We start from the raw sequence: 15,981 nt of genomic DNA on the forward strand, positions 1-15,981 counted from the left end.
CAAGATATAAGATCCAGGATTTACCTATTTTGTCCACTGACATAATTTCCCATATCTGTTATACAATACACATCTAAGAAATACTACTAAATGAGCCAGGCGGTGGCGGCGCACACCTTTAATCCCAGCACTCGGGAGGCAGAGCCAAGTGGATCTCTGTGAGTTCGAGGCCAGCCTGGGCTACCAAGTGAGTTCCAGGAAAAGGCGCAAAGCTACACAGAGAAACCCTGTCTTAAAAACCAAAAAAAAAAAAAAAAAAAAAAAAAAAAAGAGGTGATAGTTCATCAACCAGTGTGACCATTCAATCTATACTAACTTATAAGACTTACAAATGCTTTTCATTTGATCAAATATAACTTGGCAAAAAGGAACCTCCCTTGGGGCTAGAGAGATGGCTCAGTGGTTAAGAGCACTGAATGCTCTTCCAGAGGACCTGGGTTCAATTCCCAGCACCCACATGGCAGCTCACAACTGTCTGTAACTCCAGTTCCAGGGTACCTGACACCCTCAAACAGGCATACATACACTAATGCACATAAAATAAAAAAATAAATAAATTCAAAAAGGAACCTCCCCAAAGGTAAGGTTGGAATAGGGTCTTGTTTTTGTCTTTGATGAGAATGAAGCTAAGGAATCTGAAGAACACTGGAGAAATGAGACATGTGAAGAAAAAGGACAAATCATTTAAAAAAAAAAAAAATGTCCCAAGAGAAAGAGTAAACTGGCCTATTAGTATATCACATCTCCAACAGGATAAAATTTCATAAATCTTCCCAAATGTTTGTTTCTGTTGTTCTCTACAGACATATAATATAAATAGTCTTTTCGCGCAAAGCTACACAGAGAAACCCTGTCTCAAAAAAAAAAAAAAAAAAAAAAAAGATGGGAAAATGATTACAGCTTTATTTCTGAGTCAGGTGCAAATAATCACTCCAAAATAAAGACATCAAAACTGACCATTCTTAGAAATAAACAAAGCTACTCTGTGCTATACTTAATGCTGCTACTAAAATTATTTTGTTACCTCACAAGTTCAGACAGAAAAACCTTATGGTATCTATTCTGATAAAGAAACCATTTTTGAATCACCAATTTACAAAGCTTTGAGGAGGGTTTAGGATGACATTCCAGCAAACTGAAGTGAATCACTCTGAATGTCCCTACTTACAAGCTTAACAAACAATACTCTTAGAGTTTTCGATCACAAAAACATTTCAATACAAGAAAATATGCAAATGCAAGTCTAAGAACATCACTTGAAGAGGAGAAGTGTCCAAACAAGAGGTACCTTAAGCTTGACTAAGTTAAGTATGACTAACCCTTACAAATATATGACTAACCCTTACAAATATATATCTTTTAGAAGTTATTTTATACACTAATTCTTGCATATGTGTCTCAAGGAAAATAAATGAGTATTACCTCGACTATCATCCATTTCACCATCTCTTGAATGCTCTGACTGGATGTCTGGAGGGGTCTGAAGGACAGCCACACTATTCTGGTTTATAATCTTTAATTTCAATTTTGGTTTTGTCCGTTTTCTTCTTGGAACTGTAACTGTGAGACTCTGCAACTGAGTCATCCCTGATTCAGTCAAACATACACCATCCTGGGTATAGGTCTTAGGTGGATCTAAAATTATAAAACCCCAAGAATACAACTTAAAGCTTTCATCTGAAACTGATAAGCTGATTAATATTCCAAAATCTACATGGTAAGAAAATACAACTACACATCCATTCAGCAAATATCTACAAAATGCATGAACTGATGATGTTCAGTTAACACTGAAAACCTTTTAGGACTACAGGCAGAAAGGCTGTATGTTGACAAAAAATAAATAAATAAAAGCATTTTATCTTTCATGTATCAATAACACTGAAGCTACAGATGCTCAGTAATAAGTCTTTTCCTTGTAAAGACCAAAATGTAAGGACCAATTTACGTAAGAGAAACAAAAGTACTCCAGAAGCCCATTTGGAAAACTAGAATCAATATGATGACTTACACAGAGAGGTAAAAATTTTGTAAAGATCCTGCACCCTCAAGTACAATAATATATATGGACGAAAAAGCCATAATGAAGCCACTGTTATGTATGCTAGCTAAAATATTAATAATAAGACCATAAATTTTTCAGACTCAAACCTTTAATTTGAACACTTGTTTATTAAAACAACTCCAATACAATACAAATTTTTGTATCAGAAATGTTGTCAATATCAGTTAAAAGAACAAATCTCTCATAAAAATGTCATGTCACCGGTTATTCTAAGTTATCAGAGAAAAAAATTATAAAATATTCCTTAGTACTAAGTGAATGCTTACTTATGTAGGCTTTCTTTTTCTGCTGACAACTAAGCCAGAACAGTTCCCAACTGAAGTCAAGGCAAGCAGGACACTAAGAGTTAATCAAAAGAGCTGTTCTTTTCATTATTTTCTGAAACTTACAGGAATACAACTACAGCAAAGGGAGCTAATATGAACATTTTCTATATTAATTCTAGAAATTAATACCAAACAATTCACTTAATTCATATAAGCATCAAGCCAGTTGTTTAAGAATTAGTATATGCTTTTTCTAAAAGAAAACCATTTCAAATTTTACCTAGCTCTTTTACTTTTGTGACAATTTGTGCCACAAGTGAAGAGTCACAGCAATCTGAGGAAGGCACTGAAAAGAAAAACAAAAACTCAGGAAATATCTGAGAAAACAATGACTTATACAGGATTAAAATGTCAGCATCTGTACATGCATCATTCAACAAATGTCTGACTATCATAGGATGTTAATTCTGTGCATGTGGGTGGGAGGGGCTGCCTTGTACATGCCAGTCAAGTACTATACCCACGTGTTCCATCCTGACCCAAAAAGTAGCTTTGGGTTTTCAAAGGGATTATTTCACTGATTAGTTTATTATTATTATTATTTTTTTTTTTTTTTGAGACAAGCTCTTACTTATATAGCTGAGCCTGGCCTGGTATGCATCATGTAATGCAGGCTAGCTCAGCTTCACTATCCCACAGCCTCAGCTTCCCCAAGTGCTAGGACTACTAGTGCTCGCTACTACACTCAGTTTCTGAAACAAGAACAAAACAAAATAAGGGGCATAAAGAAGAAAACCAGCAGAGAGTGAATGGGGGATTTCTGAATACAATTAACTCCAAGAGGTTAAACCTTGAGAGCAAAATTATATTTTATATCTAATGTGTATATGCTTCATTTTCTCTCTTTATATAATCTGTTTTAATAAAGTTGGGATAGGAAGTGTATTATAGCACAAAACAATTTCTATTTCACAAATCAAGGAGACACAGGGCAACACAAACTCATAGTTCATGTTGTTATCTTACCATTTGATGCAGGCATATAGGGTCTGCACATGCTACAATCAAAACCAATGTCTGCTACATTTTCCACTTCCTCCTCAGTATTTAAGTTTTGACAAACTGCATGCATCCACCTAAAAAGACCACATTTAAAAGAAGTGAATATTCTAGAAATTGTATTCTTTATAAAATCACAACAGTGGTTGACAGTTCTCAAACTTAAAAGTCCCAAGATTCAAATGTCTAAGTCTTTCCCCCTAACTATCCCTATTAACTCATAATATTCTTCCTTGGGCTGAGTAGTGAAGAAAAGGAATGAGAATAAATATTAAGGAAGAAGCAAATGCACATTGTTAGAAGGACAGATCCATTCATGATCAAATGCTGAAAGTCAAAGACAGCAATGAAGCCAGCCAGGTCAAGCAGGAATTCAGAAGAGTACAGAGACAAGTGTATGCATATGTGCCACATACTGCATCAAACTAGTAACAAATACGTATGTGTCAAGTGATCATGACCTTGCTTTAGAACAGTTTGCTAGTAGAATGCTACAAAAATTACACAACTTATTTGAAAAGAATACTGTACCACTGGTGAATTAAAACTAACACTTTGCATAGAGTGCTGAACTGACAATAGTACTGAAACAAAGGAAGTAGTCTGCAGTTTGAAGGTGCACATACTAGTTAGGAAGACCAAAGGTTGTACCTAATATTCAGTTATAAGATCTAGAGCTTCAGGGGGATAGATAGATAGATAGATAGATAGATAGATAGATAGATAGATAGATAGACAGATAGAGTGTATGAGACCATTTTTAGAATTTACCAGAAGATTCAGAAATTCTCCATAAGAAAATGCATATGCACGCACTAATTATGCATCTAATTTCAAGAGACTGATAAACCATCAAACACCCCAACTGAACGCCTTAAGTGTCTAATTTTGAAATTTTTAAAATATTAAAGTAGTATGGAAGCTTCTAATAGACTAAAAATCTACAAAGCAAAGTTTTATTCCCAAAATTTATGATCAAGGGAAGTAATTTTCTAAGTTCCTTTCACTATATTTGAGAAAAAGGCTTGAGAAGATAGCAAAGGAGATAAAAAGGCACAGTACCTATCACATTGTCTACACTGCAGAATGAGGTCTTCTTCTCTGTAATTTCGATAGCAGATGGGGCAGGAAGACAAGCTGGCACAAGGAGCACACTGTGTGTAATTGTTTTGCCACTCACATCTCAGACCTGCAGATGTTGCTCCACAGTGTCTGCACCAAACACACCTGAAATCCAAATCCCCCACAAAAGTCTCAAGTTTATTTTATATTCAATTATGACAATTTGGGATGCTACAAGTGCATAGAATAAGAGGAAATAATATTATAAATGTGGAAATTTTTCTAATAAATTTTAGTAATACGTATCATGCCAAATGTGTATGATTAGGCACATACAAATACTTTATAAGAACAACATGATAAGTAGAAGTTCAGAACTTGAAAGAATGACAAGGTAACATAAATCCTAGGGTACCATTTGCATTTCCAGCCTCCTTTGGGAACTGTCTGCAATGGAGGGTCTAGGCAGTAGGTATGATAGCTTATGTCACAGTCATCACACAGCAAGAGTCTTCCTGGGTCAGTAGCCTTCCCACAGGCCTCACACACTGTGCACTCAAGACATCTCCAACCTTTGCTAAGAACCACTTTACTGATCTGGAAAAAAAAATCATGATTTATTTATTTAACTTAGAAGGCATTTTGTCTAATAGTACAGTGCATGTATTATTACTGTGCTTGAGTACATATATACAGAACAGGAGCAGATAAGAAGTATGGGTGGCAATACTCAGGAAGGCACTTCCTCACACATTTAAGAGCCCACCTGGTTAGCACAAGTGGTGCATATTTTTACACCATTTGAGCCCATATAACAACTCTGTGCTTCAGATTTAATCCTATTATATTCACACATATGGTGACTGGATTTTAAAACTGAGTAAGCTGCCTTACTACTATTGACAAGATTTGAAACTACATCAACAAAATCTCTATGTATGACGTTTCTAAGAATTCATGCTTCTGAAATTTGCGGTCATGGTATGGGAATTTAACTACCAAATAAACAAGAGAGGGAAAAATTACCACAGCAAAATACTAAATTCTAAGGGACATTTTATGGTCTTTCAGGTCATGAAGCTGGGACTTACAGAACTAACCTTTATGCTTTTATTTTTCTGTTTCAAAGAAATGAGTTGCAGGATTTTTGAGAATCTCTACATCCCTAATAAAGTCCTCAAAGAAGCTATACCATGGAGATCCTAAAGATCTTGAAAAGCATAAAGCTCCCAAGTCACAATGAAATAGCAAAGAGTAAAGGTATATACTGAAAATTCATATCTTGAAGAATGAGAAAGTCTAAAAGCTACTAGGGAGGAAATTGAATTGATTTCAGAGGAACAACTGTCTATAAGAATGTCTTATTTATTACAAAAGTACAAAGGTACATGGTAAAAAAATCATTCCATCCATCCACCGCAGATGTTAAAATAGAATAGTACAACGTCCACAATATACAAGAAAATACTTGTGCAAAGCACAATACTTAACTTAGCTAAATGAGTCAGAAAGTTAAGGATGTGCAAAGAACCATACACTGGACGCTATGGGCACAGATTAGAGCAAAGCAATACAGTATTACCCCAGGAAAAATGGTATTTGAGAAAGCAATCTGATAGGATAGTGTATTGCAATAGGCTAAAAACAACAGTAAAACAAGAATGGAGAGTTACTTATGATTATATTCTTCTTGCTTTTAAAAATTCAGAAAAAGACAAAAGTAACAGTTCTTAACTTAGATCTACAGTGAACATTTACTGCATCATAGCCAGTATTTTTTTCTGATTTAACTGCAGTGACACTGTACCATGAAGATGTAATAGGAAGGCAGAAACCATATGTTCAAAATTAAACCTGAATTTGAGTATTGAGAATAGTGAGTCAGGAATATCAGACACTGATAAAGCAGTGGTACCAGCTTATTACTGAGAACTATAGAATTATGCACAAGAGAAAAGGCTTGATGTACAGCTAAATAAGACTGGGGTTTTGATGTTTATCACTTTGATTTAGCATATTGACTTCTTTTAAATGCCTAAAATTACCAATTATAACAGATTATTTACCAAGTGAAGAAGAGTCTTAAAGGAAAAGCAGAGTGAAATAGTGCAGTAAACAGCATATTCTGCAAGTGTGCAGGCAGCAAGTATTTGAGGTTTTGTGGGCCCTGTCGTCTATTGCAACTTCTATTGCACTATAAACAAGTGCAACCAAAGAGCACTGCTATATTCCGATAAAAGTGTGAGTGCAAACTGGGCAGTGGCCTACAATGTGCCAAGCCCCAGATTAAAAGAACAAGTGTGAGATAAAGTTGAAGATTTTCAAGAATCTGATATAACTTGGCAAAGTGTATTAAACTGTAAATCATACAGAATAAGAATGTAGCCTCTAAAGGGGAGGAAACAAGGCTGAGTCTTGTGATACTTTGCTGATAGACAATGTCTAAGCCACCTAGAGAGATTAAGACAATGTCCCAACAGTTTTGCTGAGTTTTTAAGATATTCTAAGAGATCAGAAAATTGAGGCAACTAGAATCCTCAGGATAGACTATGGGAAAATAAAAGGTCACAAAAATAAGTGTTACACATGTACAAGATATAATAAAGACCTATACCAAGGAAAGAACACCTACTGGAGATCTGTAAGCAGATCATGTCCAAAGTTCACCCAAGGCTGAAAAAAGTACATCTCAACCAATTTAGGGTGAGTGTGAAGACACTAGTGACCAGGTGATTGGGTGTAGTCCTGAGACCAGGAAAGGGAATGCTCACAGATGAGGGGAACCGCCATGTGACTTCCATGTGCGCCTAAAAACTGTTTTCGTACCACTGATACTGCTAAGGGCTAATTTGTTGGCTGCACCTTAACTTATTCACAGTTGTACAGTATTTTAGAGACTATATGACATGGTGACATCACTATATTAACATAATACAAGAGAAACCTTGTCTTGAAAAAATAAAAAAATGAAAGTAAAACTAATGTCTCAGCAAACAGTCATAAAACAAATTGCTTTAAGAATATATACCTACGTTTTTATGTTCAATACAACCAAAGGAAAATTGCATAATTCAAGACCACAGACTTTTTTTTTGGGGGGGGGGGAGATAATTGAGGTAACACTTAAAAACAGTATTTAAAGTACTAAAATATTACCACATACGCATAATAGCAACAAATACTTGATTTAAATATTGTCATTATGTATAACAGACACATGATTAATTTTAAGAACTGAGAGAACCATATTAGTGCTCAAACAAAATCAAAATATGTATGTATTTGTTGGGACTAGTGAAATAACCTGGAGTGCTAGCCTGATAATCTAAGTTGATCCTCAGGACCCACATATATGGTAGGAGAGAACCAACTCCCACAAGCTGTCCTCTGTGTCTGCAAATACACACACACAGATAGATAGATGGTAGATAGATAGATAGATAGATAGATAGATAGATAGATAGATAGATTAGATAGATAGAATTCCTTATTAGAATTTTAACTTAAGCACATTACCTTAATACTGACACAATATGGATGGTAACACTGACCACACTGTGAACAGGCAAGTAATCTTCCTTCTGCTCCTTGGCCGAAACTGCCACAAACCACACACATATCCTGAAATTTAACAACATGTAAAACTATTTTAAATTGCACATAAAGCTAAGAAAACCTAGATTTTAAAAATATATTCTTAATTATCATAGTACTATAGCCTAACTGGATGATACCTAGGCAATGGGACAGATTAATATGGGGAAGAACTGAAAAACAGAAGATTAAGTTCAAACCTGATGCAAAGTGAACTTGTCACTACTAGAAAACAACACAACCGTATTGTGCATAGAATTTTCTTCTTCATCTTTATTTGATGAAATATCTGCAGCAGATACCTACAAAAAGCAAAAATATGAAACATCAAATTACTTACTTATTCTTACAAATAAAATACAAATTTTGTCTGGGTCTAGACTAACAATTCTAAATAACATTAACTAAAAAATACTTTTACTCATAGTCAGGCATGGTGGTATATACCAATAATCACAGCACTCAGGAAGCTGAGGCAGGAGGATGGTAAGGTTGAGGCTAGCCTGGCTATATAGCAAGAACCTATATCCCAAATTAAAAGTTATGATTTTTTTCAATTCACTGAGTTATTACTTTAGACATACAAGTGCCACAGATACGGACAAATGAGAACCCCAAAGCCTGTCTTTAGTAATACTTAATTACTCAGAAATTCTAATCAAGAAACTATAAAATTATAGCATATATAAGTATGTGCATATCACTTTTGGTCATACTTGAGAACTGCAATGTGATTAGTTGAAACTGGGATATATTATAATTCACACAGCAGTCATCAAAGACTCAGTACCAAGCTCAGAATATAAAAATAGCTTGTTATCAACCTTATATACATTACATGGGGAAATGGTAATGATTTAAATATAGGAGTCATAAGACACATTAAAATTAACTTTGTTAGTTCACTATAACTTTTTTTTTTTTTTTAACTAGTGAACTAGAGAGAAACAGGCTGGTAGTCTTTTTCCAAGGGACAGTTGAGAGCTGTCCTATGGGTGCTGGGAATTGAACCCGGGTCTACCAGAAGAGCAGCCACTGCTCCCAACTACTGAGCCATCTCTCTAGCCCCACTATAACTTTTTAAATGTGACTCCCAGGAAGTTTTAAATTACGTATGTTTTTCCTATTCATTTCTACTAAATGGCACCACTTAAGAATGTCATGATTAGCTTATCAAAATGTCAGTATTAGCAAAACAATTACCAACCATGGGTGCTCATTTCTGAACTTGATTATGTTTCCCCAAACCAACTAGGAACCAATTGGATTCTTATTACACACTCTGCTCCTGCAAAAGCTCTGAATTAGACATAGTAACAGGGAATGAGGAGGTCAATACTAAAATAATAAAATATGATCCTCTTTTCTGAAAAAGGTTAGAACCTACAGTGAACATGTTACAGTCAAGGTCAAAACATAAAATAATTTTATTGGAGAATAGATGAAATTTCAGCTAAAAATATGTTAATGTAACATTTTAAATTCAAACACATGTAAAGTAAGTTTTAATTGATAGTATCATCAGTGTGATGTTATGATCAAGGGGCAAACATCAATTTAAAGTCATAAAAACCCTTGATGATTTCGAGGGAAACCATTAATCAACCTAAATATTTAACCTGGAGGCATGACCAAGGGACAAATAAAGACTCTACGCTTAAAATATGTGAACTGGCACCAATCCTGCATCAGCCTCCCAAGTGCTAATATTACAGGTATGAGCTACAACAAACTCAGATCAGTCATGCTTGGGGAGAAAGGTTAGAGGTGAAGCTGGAGAACCAGAAGGATTTCAGAGGATCTAAGAGATGAAAGTCTTCACTGCTTTGATTAGACTATAGTTTTCAGGGTTTATACACACCAAAACTTATTAAATTGTGTATTCAAATATCTGTACCCTCATACCAACTATGTCTCAATAAGTCTGTTTTATTCTGAATTTGACTGTTTTGAGACAGGGTCTAACTATGTAGCTCCTGTTAGCCTGGAACTCACACTGTAGATCAAGTAAGCCTGAAATTCACTGAGATCCACCTGCCTGAGGCTCCCAAGTTCTATGATTAAAGGTGCGAGCCACCATGCCCAGAAATAAGTTTCAACACTCACTCCCTCCCGCTCCCCCCAACTCTACATAGATGAGGTTGGCCTTGAACTCAAAGAGATCTGCCTGCCTCTGCCTCCTTAATGCTGGGATTAGAGTGCACCAACATACCCAGTTCAAATATCTTTCTCTGTCTCTCTCTCGATTTTTTGAGACAGGGTTTGTCTGTGCATCCCTGTCTATCTGTCTGTCTCTGTCTCTCAGTTTTTTTTTGAAACAAGGTTTGTCTGTGCATCCCTGGCTATCCTGGAACTTGCTCTGTAGACCAGGGTGGCCTCAAACTCAAGAGTTCAACCTGCCTATCTATACCTCCCGAGTGCTGGGATTAAAGGTGTGCACCACCACCACCCAGCTCAAATAGATTTTTCAATGCACATCAACAGGAAACCTCAAAATGTGCCAATCAGTAAACATTTATCAATCCAAAATAGTCATGCAATCTTGGCCATCATTCAAATTTGTATTAATCTACAACCTTCCTAGTTTTTCTTTATAGGTCTTATTTATAATAATTATAGCAACTGAAATGAAAAATAACTTTAAATGCCAATCTAACAAATAGGGGCTGGAGAGAATGCTAAACAGAGTTAAGAGTACATATTGTTCTTGCAGAAGACCTGAATTCAATTCGCAGCAGCCATGCAAAATGGCTCACAACCATCTAGTTCTGGGAGATCTGATTTCTTCTTCTGAATACTTAGGGCACAAGGCACACACAATGCACACACATGCATTCAGAAAAATACCCATACACATGACATGAAGTAATAATCTTTAAAAATAGAATTCAATATTAGTATATATATATATATATATATATATATATTTGGTTTTTGTTCGAGACAGGGTTTCTCTGTGTAGCTTTGCACCTTTCCTGAAACTCACTAACTCACTCTGTAGATCAGGCTGGCCTCGAACTCACAGAGATCCGCCTGCCTCTGCTTCCCAAGTGCTGGGATTAAAGGCGTGCGCCACCACCTGGCTATCAATAATATTTTTAATTAAAGAAAGAAAGAAAGAAAGAAAGAAAGAAAGAAAGAAAGAAAGAAAGAAAGAAAGAAAGAAAGAAAGAAAGAAAATACACTACAAATTCTCTCTTGTAGGTTGGCATAAAAAGATGTCAAAGAAAAAAGGAAGAAAAGGATGACAAATCAGAAAACAAAACCACCTGAACAGACTTTCAAAATAAAACGAAGTCCACTATTATCAAGCAGAAACATGGCAAAATGTAAACGTATGAGACTATTCCTGGGACTCTCAGGATAAAAACAACTTGCTACAAATGGCAGCATCACCATTAACTGCTACTGGAATAATAAGAATATAAGTCTCACCCCAGGTAATACAACAGCTCCAATTCCACTCTTCAGTTTAGACCTGCCTCTGCCACCTCGTCCTGACAGTCCTGCACCACGAGGTCTCCGCTTTCCTGGGAATCCAGACCCTCGGCCCTAGTAACAGATAAGAATGAGTTAACATTCTGTAAATGCCCAAAAGAATTTTAAAATCCAGAAGTCAGTGAAATAAAACATGTTACAAATATTTACCTTCCTTTTATAATTGGATGATACATATTAATAGACCAGACTTACTATTTTCATCTTTAAATATGTATCCAAAATTTATCAATAAAACTACTAAAAACTTCAGAATCAAATGTTGCCTCTATCATTGTGTGTGCTTCCCATCAGCAGACCTTGACACTACTTTTGACTCCCTATACCTTTATCCTAGGTACCTAGAGCAACTAGACCCAACATAGACATTTCTTTATGCACGGACTATCTTCAGTACAAGATGCCAAAGAAAAACTCTCCTCTCGGAGATGAGAGTAAAAGGAACATTTATCGGGCACTTAGTACACACTGATCTGAGCAATTTTTCTTCTCAATAAACCCACTCCATTTTAGAGATAATAATTGTACTGAGGCTAAAATTTGTCAGTGACTTCTCCAAGGTCACTAAGCTAGCAAGTGGCCCACAGTCCCTAGTTTGTAGTCACTATTCTGATATATTACAAGGCAGCAAAGTCACATTTTACTAGTGTGAAGCGGTATTCTTTCTGTCATGAAAATATAATCAGCATCCTTTATCACTGAATAGCTGTCATACAAACTGAATATATCTAACTCATTTTGACACAATATTTAAAGTTGCTTAAAGATTTTAATAAAATTGACATAAAGGCAAAATAATTACCCTTAAAAATAATGTTTCACTAACATAAGAAAAATTCCTATAGGAAAATAGTTAAATTCTCTGAGATCTTAGGCCATACGTACCAACCAATATTAGAGCCCTGACTCCACCTTGTTTATATTCAGAATTATATATTACTGACTGAGGAAAAACTGCATATTATAAATAGATATTAGATATGAAGTTAGTCAGGGAAACTTCTGTTCCTTGTAACATCTTCACCTGATACCCTTCATCAGTTTCATAAGCTGAAACCACTGTCTATTGAGCAGAATAGGCTCAGGGTCAAAGTACTATGTTAATGTTGAGAGAATAAAACACTGTATGAACAAAGGGAAAGGGGACTTGTATTTTCCCCTTTGTTTTTAATAAACACAAACACCTTCTAGCTCCAAACTGTCTTTCCTGGTCCTCTCTCACGCTGTTCTTTAGGTCCTTTGAGAGGTCTTCAGCTCTGAACAGAGATAGACAGGGTGGGACTGCACTAGGCAGGTTGTTTTCAGCAGGAATCAGAGTGGTTTGTGGCAGAAAGGAGTGGTGACATAGTAGTTAAAAATCAGGATTACAGTAATCTCTCAGTTAATTTTCCCTAAAATCCATTGGTACAGATTAAAGGTAAGTGAAAATTGGCAGCATTTGCTACAAAACCATCAAAAGAGTCATATTTTATACTCTTAAATATTTAAACTTGGGTATGGTGGCACTTGGATGTAATCCCAGCACTTGGGAGTCTGAGGAAGAAGGATTTGAATGGAGTTCAAGGCCAGCCTGGGCTACATAATGAGACTATTCTCTAATCAACCAATTAATTAATTTTAATAAATAAGCTTAAATTACACCACATTACCTTGGATAATTACAATTATCTGGATGAGCATAAATTTGCCCTTCCAATTGAAATAGAAACTAGTGAAAGATTTCAGCAGACTTTCAGAATATATTTTCTTAGAAATATACTAAATATTGAGGATGAGGGGAAATTACTTTCTTTAGTCAATAAAGTATTTTAACTTTCAAGATGATTACTTTTTTAACTTTTCCTGCTTCAAATTGTACCTGACTACTTAATGTCAAGAACTGAGAGAGCATCATCAACCCATGACACAGGAACGCTCTATGACTGTGAGATAAACATACACAATGAAACTTCCTGACATTGTAGTATATTTCCTCTGTCTGTATGTAATCAGCTAAATTTTATGATATTGTAAATGAGCAAGTTCCTAATTCCACTTTGGTCCATGTGACAAGAATTTTCCCTTCAAAGAAATACTTATACTAACAACAATAAAAGAAAATCAGTCAGAAAAAAAGGCATTAAAAATGTACCCTTATAATATTCCTATTTAACTTCCTCCTCAACTAGATCTTTGGGTGAAACATATTATAAGGCAAGTTTTCAGATTTAAAAAGTGGCTCTGGAAGCTGAATCTAGAAAAGAAAGGTTTAATTCTTAACATTCAATAGAACAAAGCAAACCAGAAAGAAATGATACATGAATGTAAATGCAAGTTTATTTACCACTTTGATGCTCCAAATGGCACTGCCAGAAAGCTGCCTGGGTTTAAAAATTTCCCGGCCTTCTGAAATGTCTGGGGACCAGGAAGGTGGGCTCACTGTATTATGGTTACTCCAAGCCCCCTAGGATATGGCAGGTGAGAAAATAGATGTATAAAACTCAGCAACATAAAAGAACAAAGCCAGCAACTAAGGAATTTTAGCAAAGCAAAAGCAAATGCAAACGTATGGAAAATTAGGACAAATTGCTTCAAGTTTGGGAAAATAAACATATCACCTAAAGTGACTTTACCTTAAATGTTGGCAGGTATAATTTAAATTAAATATCTAAGTAGAAATATCAATACAATAAAGTATAATAAAATTAAGGTTTAGATAACAACAGCACTGACTCATGAACTATAATTACTTTTAAAAATAAAATGAAAGTCAGTCACAGTCTAAGAAGTAATACCAGAAGAAAGCTATTCAGGGATTTATATTATCTAACAAGTATGTCTAAACCAAAAGGAGGGAAAGGACAACCTTAATGAGTGTTCTATTCACTGGTATAAACACCAAACTAGTAGGCTGAAACACACACTCAGAATGAAAGCATTCACCTTGCATGATTTTTACTTATAGGAATGCCATCTTACAGCAATTATACCCAAGGAGCTAATTTGAATAGCTATGAGATTTATTAAAGCAAATTGTCCTAAATTTGCAAATTAAAATGACTAAAATGCCTAATATGCAAGAAATGGTGTCTCATTAAAATAGTTAAAATGAAATTAAGGCATCTAGGCATCTCACTTCCAAGTAACCACATTATGCAATCTCAGCTAATCTGACAAAGACACTAAAGAGCAAGAAGAATGTTTATTCTACTAAGGCAATACTTTTAAGAAAAATAGAACAAATGTCAAACAACAAAGAACCTATTTTGAATCAGTCAATTTAAGAATATATACAATTATTTCACCAATTAAATGACAAAATCTTAAAACAAGATATATTGTACTTACCAGGTTTCTAGATCATCATCGAACTAATAAAAAGCCCAGTATTAACATAAATGCAATCAGCAATTTAAATAACCCAAAATAAGAGCATGACCTCCAACCCACACTGAAGAGACAGTTGATAAAGTTTGGAGTGGAAAAAAGTTAAGAAACACAAAGAAGAAATTAAGTCTACTTCTAACTCAAACTAAAGAGCCACATGTCTTAAGCCCAGCAATCCATCACCAGCCACTCTGTTTTATTATCTAGGATGATTCTTAAGTTTTCTCTCTGCTATCAATTCCCTAATCACACTTTGTCTAAGCTCAGTAAACAAGGACATACTCCTCTCAGAAGACAGCAGCCAATGACTTCTGCTCACTACCGTACTTCCCATGGCATCTGTGTCTGTGCCATCTTCCTTGTCAAGGGGCCATTCTCTCTTCTCATTTTCACTCAAGACAGTTCTGTTGATCTGGTGGTAGAATATCTCCCTGATGATGTTTCTCTATTTCCTATGCAAGTTCATTCATTGACTGCTGAAAGCCTTCTTCCTAAGAGCTAAAGCCCAAATCCTAAACGCTATTTACAGCGAAGGCTTAAAATGCCATCTTGGAAACAGTTGTCTTCTATTCTACATTCACAGTTTCTAATTTTAACTTTTTTTTTTCTAACATCTCCAAGGAAGTGTGATTTTTTTTTTTTCAATTTCCTTAGCACATCCATCTTGTTAAACAAAACTTCTGTGGTGGTTTGAATGAGAAAGGCCCCCATAGGCCCAGAGACTTAGTTAGGTTTGAGCACTTGGTACCCAGCTGATGAAAGTGCCTGGGAAGGATTAGGAAATGTGACCTTGTTGGAGGAGGCGTGTCACTGGGGGCAAATGGTGAGGTTTCCAACGATCTGCACCATTCCTAGCATGCTCTCTCTGACTCAGCTTGTGGATGAGATGTGAGTGCTCAGCTACAGCCCCAGGACCATGCCTGCTTCTCTGCCGTCATGCTCCCTGCCATGATGGTACCATGCATTCTAACCCACTGAAACTGTAAGCCCAAAATAAACTGTTCCTTCTATAAGTTGCCTTGGTTATGGTGTCCTCTCATAGCAATAGAAAAGTAACTAAGATAACCGCTA

General features: G+C 35.7%; 1 protein-coding gene across 4 annotated transcripts in view; it reads right to left on the bottom strand.

Annotated features, from left to right (window-relative positions):
• Kmt2c (lysine methyltransferase 2C) overlaps positions 1-15,981 on the bottom strand; it is a 235,888-nt gene that overhangs the window by 80,492 nt on the left and 139,415 nt on the right. For all 4 annotated transcript variants that reach the window (XM_059257756.1, XM_059257757.1, XM_059257755.1 and 1 more), the window contains exons 15-23: positions 13,868-13,987; positions 11,482-11,598; positions 8,247-8,348; positions 7,969-8,073; positions 4,868-5,049; positions 4,453-4,617; positions 3,358-3,467; positions 2,612-2,677; positions 1,423-1,635 (exon numbers count right to left, since the gene is read on the bottom strand). In XM_059257756.1, coding sequence (XP_059113739.1) covers positions 1,423-1,635; positions 2,612-2,677; positions 3,358-3,467; positions 4,453-4,617; positions 4,868-5,049; positions 7,969-8,073; positions 8,247-8,348; positions 11,482-11,598; positions 13,868-13,987 — 1,180 coding nt within the window. The remainder of the gene's footprint in view (positions 1-1,422; positions 1,636-2,611; positions 2,678-3,357; positions 3,468-4,452; positions 4,618-4,867; positions 5,050-7,968; positions 8,074-8,246; positions 8,349-11,481; positions 11,599-13,867; positions 13,988-15,981) is intronic.

The sequence above is a fragment of the Peromyscus eremicus genome, chromosome 3 (genome assembly GCF_949786415.1).
Source record: "Peromyscus eremicus chromosome 3, PerEre_H2_v1, whole genome shotgun sequence".
Lineage (NCBI taxonomy): Eukaryota > Metazoa > Chordata > Mammalia > Rodentia > Cricetidae > Peromyscus > Peromyscus eremicus.